The 11,030-nt window shown below is 43.7% G+C and overlaps 1 protein-coding gene across 2 annotated transcripts in view; it reads right to left on the reverse strand.

The window, feature by feature from the left end:
* Positions 1 to 10,428, reverse strand: part of SH3GL2 (SH3 domain containing GRB2 like 2, endophilin A1) — a 198,565-nt gene extending 188,137 nt beyond the window's left edge. The window contains exon 1 of one of the 2 annotated variants that reach the window (XM_072728201.1): positions 10,001 to 10,428. In XM_072728201.1, the coding sequence (XP_072584302.1) occupies positions 10,001 to 10,045 (45 nt within the window). In that variant the 5' untranslated portion in view covers positions 10,046 to 10,428. Of the gene's footprint in view, positions 1 to 9,366; positions 9,637 to 10,000 lie in introns of those variants that run through there. The other variant, XM_072728203.1, reaches the window with a different exon arrangement.
* Between the last annotated feature and the right edge of the window lie 602 nt (positions 10,429 to 11,030).

An 11,030-nucleotide genomic window follows, 5' to 3' on the forward strand; every position in this document is an offset into this window, starting at 1 on the left:
ATCAAATTTAGACAAATGTACTAAGAGATTTTATAAGTTAAAACAGACTTAATTTAAGGTGGTTTATGATAAAAATGGATCAAAATTCTTTAACTGTGTACATCGGAGACACAGAAAGGTGAAAGAGCTTGTAAAAATGAATAAAATGCATCTAAAGTGTTCAAGTATTTTGTGATCATTTAAATTTTGTAAATAATGACTAGCTTTCCCAGCTTCTGTTGGAGGAAAAAGGAGGTCCATGTCTACCTAAAGAAATTTAAAGAAGAGATGAATGATGAGCACTGTAAGTATCTCTCTGAAAAAATGTGGACAGAGTTTAAGGTGAAAGTAATAACCAAAAACAGTGGAAAAAAATCAAGAGTTTGGATTTGTGGGTTTCAAAGGGACTCAAGATACAGAGAGAGAGTAGAGGATGAGATTAACAGGAAAAACCTTAATAGCAAACAATTGTGTTTGTTAAACTTCATTTCAAGGGGAACAAGAGACACAATTCAGGTGCAAGATTGACCATAAGAAGCAGAATAGAATCTGTAGATAATAGGATACCAACTTTCATGAGTAAAATCTTAATGATGGTACTAATGAGGAACATCTCCAGAAAGTACTTCCACTAATCAGCTTACAAATATGATGGAGGAAAGCCACAGCCAGCAAAGGGTTTGGGTTTGTAGGTCTTGCCTAGAAGTAGCCACTTAAGCAGTTTAACAAATAATATAATTATGTCCAGCCAGCCACCATGTACAGCATTCACTCCATATAAAGAAGCACACCAGGAACACCTCAGTAAGCAACAAAAGCAGAGAATAAGGGTGAAAGCTTTACCCAGTCTGTGATCAATTCCAACAGGATGTTTCACCTCCAGATTACTTCATCACTCAGACCACATTCCCGACTATCCTCTTTCCAGCCAAGCTGCTCAACTGACACTGCATCCTTCAGGACATCTGGGGGTGCCAGACCTCATCCTTTCCAAAAGGACTGTCTGCCAGCTGCACTTAGAAAATCATTGAGGGCTATGGATCTGCAAATCTTGTCAAAGAGCATGGAATGAACATATCACAGACAACACAAAGTGTGCCATGTGCACCTGCAATCCTCAATTACTTAATGAATAACTTCAAATTACCATGGAGCTATTTAATGTGCCCATACTAAATAAGGGCATTTCATTGTGTTTGTGTTGGCACAGGCTTCCCACAAGAACAGAAACAGCTGTAGGGTGAACATCCAACCACTCTACCCTCACTAGTAAAAATCCCTGATGGCTTGGTTGTAGACTAATAATTCAAAAATATCCTCAGTGTTCTATGATCTCTCCTCTCCAAGGTCAATGAAGCTTTCATCACTCCTCTCCAAGGTCAATGAAGCTTTCATCATACACCAAGCTAAGAGGTTGCTCAGAAAGTAGTTAACAGCCTCACTGTTTACAATTGATCAGGAACCACAAAAAGCAGCAGGTGTTTCATCAGAAAACCTAAACCTTGTAGCAAGAAAAATCTATAATATATAAAATGTATTTTAAAAGGCATATGAAACACTAAGCCTTGTGTAATAAAAAAAGTTGATTCAACAAATTACACTTGTGTGTATTCTGTATATGTGTATGATACACATACACACATTCATGAGCAAACATGCAAATGAGTGTATGATAGGCACAAAAGAGGGCAAGGACTTCTAGCTTTTTTACCCACATTCACTTCTACATTCTGGTATGCTGCTTGACTGCAGTTCCCAGCCTCTTCCCTTCCTCCCCTGCACTTGGGGTTTCCACAGTCTGGCTATAAGTTCTAGGCAACTGAACATAAACAGACGTGACTGTTTTTTTCTATTAACTTTCTATTGTTGTATACCAATTATCACATACTTCGCAGCTTAAAAAATGATAGCCATTTATTTATTAGCCCACAGTCCTATAGGCAGGACTTTTGACCTGCGTTCAAAAGTCCAGCTTCGCTGGGTTCTCCACTCAGTGTCTCACAAGGCCAAAGTCAAGGTGACAGTTAGATTGGACTCCTAGCTGCAGATTCTGGAGAAGAATTCTCTTCCATCCAGGTTGTTGGCAGAATCCAGATCCTTGAGACTGGGGTCTAAGGACCCTGATTTCCTTGCCCACTGCCATCTAAAATCTGCTCTCTACTCCTGGAGGTTGAGTACATTCCTTCTCACATGGGGCTCCATCTTTAACAGCAACACCATGCCTAGTCCTTGTACTTCCAATCTTTCAGACTTACCCTTCCAATACCAGCCAGAGAAAATGCTCTGCTTTTAAGGGGCTCATATGATTAGATTAATACCAAATGTATAATCTCCCTTTTCCCATATAAAGCAACAATTTCAAGAAAGACATCTTTCATAGTGACAGGATGGCTTGCACTCAAAGAGGAGGTGACAATACAAGAGGGAGAGTCACTGTGGGCCTTAGCATCCTGCCTACCACGTCTCCTTCCAGTTCTGACCTACAGAAATTTTCCATGCTTGTTCCAACATACTCTTTCCCTTTGGCAGTCTTGAAAATCATGCGTCAAAGATGGAAGAACCTCCCAGTCATCCTGGATCCCTTAAGTAAATAATGGGACAAAAGAATGAGTGAATGAATGAATGAATGAATGAAAGAAAGAAAGAAAGAAAGAAAGAAAGAAAGAAAGAAAAAGAAAAGAAAGAATGAACTGCTCTATGAGCAATAAACATCCTTTAAGACTTCTTGGTTAAACCAAAGCACAAAGTGCTCTTGCAAAATTCAGATTAACACAACCAAACCTACTGGTTGAAATTACATATAAAAAAGATCCATTGGACCAGTGAAATCCAAAAAGATTGCACTATGGTAACTAGCAAATGGAACTAACAAGAAAAGATTAGAAGTCTCCTAAGTTTTTGAAGGAATTTTTATAGTTCAAATCAGCCATGAGTAGTGAAAAGTCTGTAATTGTAAAACAACCCACAAATATTAAACAGGAAGTCAACTAAAGAAACTCTTCAGTTCCCAGAGGCCACACTCCCTGTCACACTCTTTAGATTCTGGACAGATAGAATAAAGAACAAAAGAATTCTTCCCTGACTGCAGTACCAGAGCAAAACCAAAGAACTTCCTCTACTCTAGGGGTTGGGACTTCACAGGGCTTACCCAGAATGTGACATCACCGTAAGGACAATAACTGCCATGACTCCCATTCTTTCCTTCTCCAAACAGGGAGTGTTCACTGTGGACAGTATTTCCGGAATATTAAAAAGCATAGGCAGACTAGCCACGTGTGCCTAACAAGTATTGTACTTTGATACAGAGGTATTTCTTAGCCTTATGGAACTGCTCCAATTAAGATCTATGGGGAAAATTCAGTTTGAATTATAAGAAAGACATCTCTATTTCTTTCAGGTATCATTATTCAGAATAGGGCACAAAATACTGCCTACTGGTCCTTCAGAGACCAGAGCATCTAAGCAAACCTCCTAGGAGCTAGTTGGTTCTCACAAATTATAGAAAGCTCCTCCATAGTCATCCATACCATATACAATCTGACCTGGGGCTGGGAAGAGGCAGGTGAGGGCAAAGCAACTAGAATATCACACTCCAAATTTAGAAGTTGTATTAAATGTAAAATCTTCATACACAGTAAATTTATTTCCTGAACCATCAGACTCAGGTGACGATTTAGTGACATTTGAAAACATTTTATCAATAGTCTTCAAGAACACCTGACAGGGTCTTACAATCATGACATTTTCATAGGTATGGCTATCGCTCTCTTCTTAGTCTTTATTATCCATTATAGACCACATAATCATTTTTAAACATTTGGACTCCAAGGGATTAGAGCAATAAAGAAAATCTAAACCACCACCACCACCCCCCCCAAAAAAACTGAAAAATGTTGTACTGTAAGATTATAATACCTCATATTTTGTTTCTTGCTGCCTTAACATCCCCACATACACAAGCTGTCCACAACCCGCCCAGGTGACCACGTATACCACTGTGAGAAGGCAGGCCTCACCCCAAGTTCCTTTCTCTGCCCGCTTCTGACTATGACCTAGTAACATTCAAATGCACCAAGAAAATCCCCTCTGCCTTTTCTTGTGTACTCCACCCTGACTCCAATAAAAGCACTTACCCTCTAATCTTCGCACCCTTTCTTGACACCCCCGCCTGCTTGGCTGAGCCTACTCCCTCAGCCCTCCTCCTGTGCAGCCCCCTCCACATGCAGTGACAGATCCACTGTCTCCCTAAAACCTGTGAGTTTAATAAACTTCGTTTCCCCGAGCCTCTCCTATGTCCCCTCTTGGTACCACACACAAAACAAAACAAGGGTACAAAGGATCAAAAGAAAAGAAAAGAAAGAAAAGTCAAGGAAATCTGATTTCTTGTCCTCCAGAATCTTGCCATCTGGTCTTAACATCTGAGGGAAAGCCCCACTAACTTTAAACTCTGGAGCTGTTCTTCAACTCTACTGCCCCCAATTTTCCTTATTCACTTCTCAATGAGTCTTGCCCTCCTCTCTTTCTCAAGCTACCAGCCCTAGGGTTGAAAGCCCTAGGGTTGTATGAAGCCCTGGGAATACCAATGCAGCACAAGGGGCTTGGAAGAATGAACTCTGCTTTGCAAGCATTAAGTCTCTCCCTCCTGCAATGCTATTTCTCCTCAAAACATTAACCATTTTCCCCCAACCAAGTCTTGATGTCGTTTTCAAGGGTATTTCTAATTAATCTGGGAGGTACATCAAAATTTTCCAAGTAGAATGAAACCAAAACTCAATTTAAAACTCAATTCAAAAAAAAAAATAAAAAAAAAATAAAACTCAATTCAATTTAAAACACTAAGAATGGGACGCCTGGGTGGCTCAGTCGGTTAAGTGACCAGCTCTTGATTTCAGCTCAGGACATGAGCTGGGGTTCTGGGATCAAGCCCCAGGACAGGCTATGCACTCAGTGAGGAGTCTGCTTGAGGATTCTCCCTCTCCCTCTGTCCCACTCCCTGGCACACTTGTGCTCACACATGCTCTCGCTCTCTCACTCTCTCTCGAATATATAAATACTTAAAAAAAAATACTAAAGAATCACTGTGAGGGAAAGCCTTGCAAAAAAATGTAACTGTGTCAACAACAAAAACTTGATCAAGAATCTCAGTCTCAACAGAAATTATTTTCAATAGCCACTTGTATTTCAAACCCCATCTTCCAAATATATCAGTAAGTTGGAGCTCACTATTTTTTTTTACATGGTTCAAGTTATCCTTATTATGCAAGCATGGCACTCTCACAGACATTATCTCATTTAATCCTGACACCTCTGAAAAGGGTTTTTATATTTGATTGCCCCTAAAATTAGTTCAGAGAAGACTGCATTTTGAACAGACATCCTAAAGCCTGGTAATAGAATGGATACCGTGACTGTTATCGTAAGAACCACCGCATTCTCTCCTGATGACATCAATTTGTTACAAAACATTTTTACTTTGATGGGGGAAAGGGCAGGATAAGAATTAGGAATTCCTTTATGAAGCTGATGATAGGCTAAAATCCCTCTCCCTCAGAAAAAGTGCATATAAAATGCAGCATATAATTTTAGAAAATACATAGGCCCTCCAGGGCTAAGAATCTGACAAAGAGTGCGGGTATAGAAACCCTGTGTCAGGGATGCCTGGGTGGCTCAGCAGTTGAGCATCTGCCTTTGGCTCAGGGCATGATCCTGGAGTCCCGGGACCGAGTCCCACATCGGGCTCCCTGCATGGAGCCTGCTTCTCCCTCTGCCTGTGTCTCTGCCTCTCTTTCTCTGTGTCTCTCATGAATAAATAAATAAAATCTTAAAAAAAAAAAAAAAAGAAACCCTGTGTCAACTCATGCTGAGCCTTGAGATTTTGAAGGCAGCAGAGATTTTACTACTTAAAGCAGGCAGTTAAGGAACTGAGAACCTCATTAAAAATTATAACTAATTATATATCTAATTAAGTATATATTTAAAATAAGAGTAAATATATAAATACATTAAATATTAATTATTTAAATTATTAAATATTAAATATATATTAAATATTTAACTAAATGCCTTAGCAAGTAAATGCTTAAACAGATTTATGTAACACACTCCGAGCAAAGCATTTATATAAAATAAAGCATTTCTTTTATTTTAAGATTTTATTCATTTATTTGAGAGACAGAACGAGAGAGAGCACACATGAGCAGCAGCAGAGGGAGAGGGAGAAGCAGACTCCCCTGCTGAGCGGAAGCCTGGTGTGGGGCTCAATCCCAGGATCCTGGGATCATGACTGAGCTGAAGGCAGATGCTTAACTGACTGAGCAACTCAGGTGCCCCCAAAATACAGCATTTTAAATGTGATAAAAGTGTGAAGAAATTAGAAAGGCATAAAATACCAGTGTAATTAAAATTTTCCGGTTAATGAATCTGAGTGGGACAAGAATCACGTACCAGACTAATTCATAACTTAACCTAACCAAATATGAATTTTTTTCATAAAAAAAAATAAAACAGAAGGAGGCACCTGGATGGTTCAGTTGGTTGTATGCCCCACTCTTGGTTTCAGCTCAGGTCATGATCTCATGGGTCATGGGATCAAAGCCTCATGTCAGGCTCCGAGGTCAGTGGGGAGTCGGCTTAAAGATTTACTCCCTCTGCCCCACTCGCAAGCACATGCGCTCTCTCTAAAATAAGTAAATCTTAAAAACAAAAAAAAAGAAGATATATAGTCTATAACAGGTCTATATCCTAACCAAACTCATTCAAAGGAAGAAAGCATATTTCATTCAATGCAATAGAAAGATACTATTTACAGAATGAATTGTCCTTCTAATGTTAAATCCACTACAGTATTTAGAAAAACAAAGGCGAATCCTTTCATGCAAATAATGGTTGTCAGGGGCTGAATTATGTACCCCCCAACAAAAACTTCCTAAGTTGATATCAAAATCCCCAACACCTCAGAATGTGACCTTATTTGAAAACTGCAGAATTACTCAAGCTAAATTGAGATCATACTGGTGTAAGGTGGGCATCCAATCCAATATGACTGATGTCCTTTAAGAGAGGAAATTTGGACAAGGGAGAAAAAAAATGCTGCGATGTATAAACCAACCAAGAAAAGCCAAAGACTGCCAACAAACTAATAGAAGCTAAGAGGCCTGACACCGACTTTTGCCTAGGGCCTTCCAAGGAAGCATGGCCTTACTGTCACCTTCATCAATGTTCCAAAAAGGTGAGACAATAAATTTCTGTTGTTTAAAGCACTCAGTTTGATACTTTGTTATGGCAGCTCTAGAGAACACCACAATGACCTAATAAATTTTACTCTGTAACAAATGTTTCTCCACGCTAAAGGCTTTCTTACTCTAATAAACTGTCCTTAGCAAAAGCATTTTTTTCACCTCCAAATATCAGAGATGTTAAAAACAATTGTCAGCAACAAGGTAGAAATAATCAGTTCTAAATCAAGAGAATAGTCTTGACACTTCTAATCAGAGATTTCAAATTAGTGGGCAAACACCAAAGTCATACTGTTTTATTAATACAAATCTCCTCCTGCACTAACATGAGCAAAAAACTCAATTTCATAGAAACAAACGTTTGCCTGAAGAGGGGCCTTCCACTTAAGAACACTGGCCATATAACCCAGCGTATATCTGTTCTCACAAGGAAACAATTCTAGGTGTAAAGCTTACTTTGTAGATAAGATCAGGTTCATGGAGCTGGGTATGGAAAAATGGCTTAAAAAGTAGGACATGGCTATTTCCCCTATCTTTGTCACATGCAAACATTAGCACTGGCTTTACACACCCTTCAAATACACACATACACAGGAAGAATAACCTTTGCCTGAGGCTTTCCAAGATTATGCTCCATTAAGTTATAGATAAGATACTGCGTGTTGTTTCACCTCTAAAATGAAAGGCTTTTTTAGTAAAAAGAAAATGACTCAGTGATTCTGCATCTGAAACAGATGTGATTAACACGAATCTTGTCACAAGACCTCCTCCAACAATCTAAGAAGTCCTTCCATACCACAATTCCGGTTTGTACACTCAAACCTGAACGTCAGTGTCACATAGAACTTCAGGATTTGGCTGAAATGAAGCCATCTGATTGTGTTTTGTTAAGGTAGCAAAACTAAAAAGTCTACTTCCATGATTTCCTCGTGTGTCATCACTGCTAATATAACGGACAGTATTTTATACAAGTAGAATTATCTTTAATGTTAAAATCACTCACTGAACAGTTTTTATGTTCTCATTTATACTCGCATCAATTCTAGGAAATGAATATTAACCCTATCTAAAAGTTAAATAACTTGCTCAAGATCACTGACAGCAGAGATGGTATCAAGCCTCAGTCTTCGCCAAGGTTCCTAAACTGCCTTTTAGGGCACCAAGATTTGCAAAAGAAGTCTTCAGAATCAAAGTGAAGAAGGAATGTGGTGTTGGTAAATTCAGCGCTCAGGTCTGCTTTAGAGATGTGACAAAGTACCTCAAATTAAAAAAGTTAGTGACTTCAAAAAAAAAAAAAAGTTAGTGACTTCAAAGAATTTATGGCAGCACGTGTGTTTCACTGTAAACCTAAAGGAGTTGGAAGTAAAGGTTACTAGAGGCCTTCCATGTATCTCACCAACCGCATCTTTGCAAATACATTTACAAACGTTCTCTCAGAGAGGACTCAGAAAGATCCGATTCGAAAAGCAAAAATAATTACAGTAATGGGTGTTTTTACTGAAATCATCTTAGTTTTCTACATTTCCCAAACAGACAGAACTGATTCTACAAAGGCGAATCTATGGTGACAGAGATAGCATGTGGATGAACACGAGATGGATTTCACGCTGCATCTCTCCAATTTATCCAAGATTCTGAAAACACGACTGTCACCTTTTCTGGATGTGGTTTGGTTAGTTTTTTTTGTTTTGTTTTTTTGTTTTTTTTTTTTTGTTTTGTTTTGTTTTGTTTTGTTTTTGGATGTGGTTTGAAACAGGATTAGTTATTGCGGTATTCTCATGATTTCTGAGACATTATGACAAAACTCACTATTAATCACGACTAATGTATGAAAAAACAGCGAAGGCTAAATTGTGAGAGACATTTAAAGAAATCAACAAACTCCTTAGCTAAAGATCTCTTACACTAGAGCTGCTTCAGAAGAGAGAAAGGGGAAAAAAAAAAAATAACCATCCTCATTACATAAGAAATAGGTCACATTGTAAGTATTCACTTATCTTTCCCTGAGTAAAATTCTTCAACCGAGCCCCAGGAGATTTAAAGTATTAGAATCTGAATTAAATAAATTGTAATCACAGCTTATTAACCCCACAGAGAAATAGGGCACGTTCAAGATGTTAAGAAAAAAAAAAAAGCACACTAAAAATAATACTTAGAAACAAGCGATGGTTTGAGAGTGAAGCTACAGAAGCCACGGGAAACGCGGAGGGACCCCCACGCGGGGCTGGCCAAGCCTCGGCGTCACGGCAGTCTCCCCACCAGGCTCTCGCAGGAAAAGTTGATGCGGCGCTTCCCAGAAGGGGGCCCGGGGGGCGGGGGGGCGGGGGGGGCGCACGGAAGGGCCGACGCAGCGGCCGCAGCGGGAGAGCGCAGAGCGCAGCCCGCAGCCCGCAGCCCGCGCCCGCGCCCGCGCCGCAGTCCCGCCCCCAGTGCGGGCCCCCGCTCGCGCCAGCACCGCGCGGGGCAGCCGGGGGCAGCGACGCCGCAAGGTCACCGGGTGCGAGACGACTTGACAGGATCTCGGGCCGCGCCGCGCCGCTCCCCGCCCGCACCTGCGTGCCGCGGCCCCGCGCCGCCGCCGCCCCCGCCGCCGCCGCCCCCTCCCGCCCCCTCCCGGCCGCTCCCGCGGGGCCACCGGGCCGGGCGGCCAGGGACTCGCGGCGGGGACGCGGGCGGGCGATGCGGGGCGCGGCCCAACCCCGCGCGCCCCGCCGACCGCCGGCGCCGAGCGCGCCCCTCGCGGCTCCGTCCGGGACCGCCCCCGGCGCACCTGTCACGCGCCTCACCTGAGTGGCTTTGTGGAATTGCTTCTTGAGCCCGGCCACCGACATGGTGCGGGAGGACTCGCGGGCGCGGGAGGCTGCGGGGGCGGCTGCCGGGGCCGGGGAGAGTCGGCGGCGGAGCGGCGGCGGCGGCGGCGGCGGCAGCGGGAGCGGAGGGCCGAGCGGGGCGGCGCGCTCGCCGGGCGGCCGCTCGTCGTGCCGCCGCCAGGGCTGTGGGCGCGGGGGCGCGGAGCGGCGCGGGACGCGGGCTCGTGCGGAGAAACACCCTGACGTCAGGGGCGGGTGATACGGCCTCTTAAAGGGGACGCGGGAAGCCCCGCCCGCCCGGGGCGCGGGCCGGCGGGGCAGGTGCCGCCGCAGCCCTCGCCACCTGCGCGGCTCCCGCGGAGCCCTGGCGCCACCTCGCCCGCGGGCGGGCGGGCGGGCGGCCGGGGTGGAGCGCCGGGGCCGTTCCCGCGCCCGGGGCTGAGCGCTGCGCCCCCGCCGACCGCCGACCCAGCTCGCCGCAGCGCGGCCGCCCGGGCGCAGGCAGGGCCCAGGTGACCCGCCGGGGTTGCAGGTGGCCGGCGCGGCGCGGTTGAGCCCGCGCTCTCTGCGTTCCCTGTCGGGTAATGAACAAGTCCGCGCTCCCTCTGTGCCTGGCGCCCACGGGGTTGGTCACAGAAAACACTTTCTGCCCCGGTTCCTGGTTTCAATATCCCTTAAGCCTCCAAAACGTTAGGGAAAGTCAAGAACGTGCCATCTTTTTTCTTTTTTTTTTCTAAATATTTATGATTTATGTTATTTTATTTGGTCTAATAACAATTTAAAAAGAAGAAAAAAGGGCAGCCCGCGTGGCTGAGCGGTTTAGTGCCCGCCTTCGGCCCAGGGCGCGATCCTGGAGACCTGGGATCGAGTCCCACGTCGGGATCCCTGCATGGAGCCTGCTTCTCCCTCTGCCTGTGTCTCTGCCTCTCTCTCTCTCTCTCTCTCTCTCTCTCTCTCTCTCTCTGTGTGTGTGTGTGTGTCTCATGAGTAAATAAATAAGAAATCT

Source organism: Vulpes vulpes, chromosome 12 (assembly GCF_048418805.1).
Source record: "Vulpes vulpes isolate BD-2025 chromosome 12, VulVul3, whole genome shotgun sequence".
In the NCBI taxonomy this organism is placed as follows: Eukaryota; Metazoa; Chordata; class Mammalia; order Carnivora; family Canidae; genus Vulpes; species Vulpes vulpes.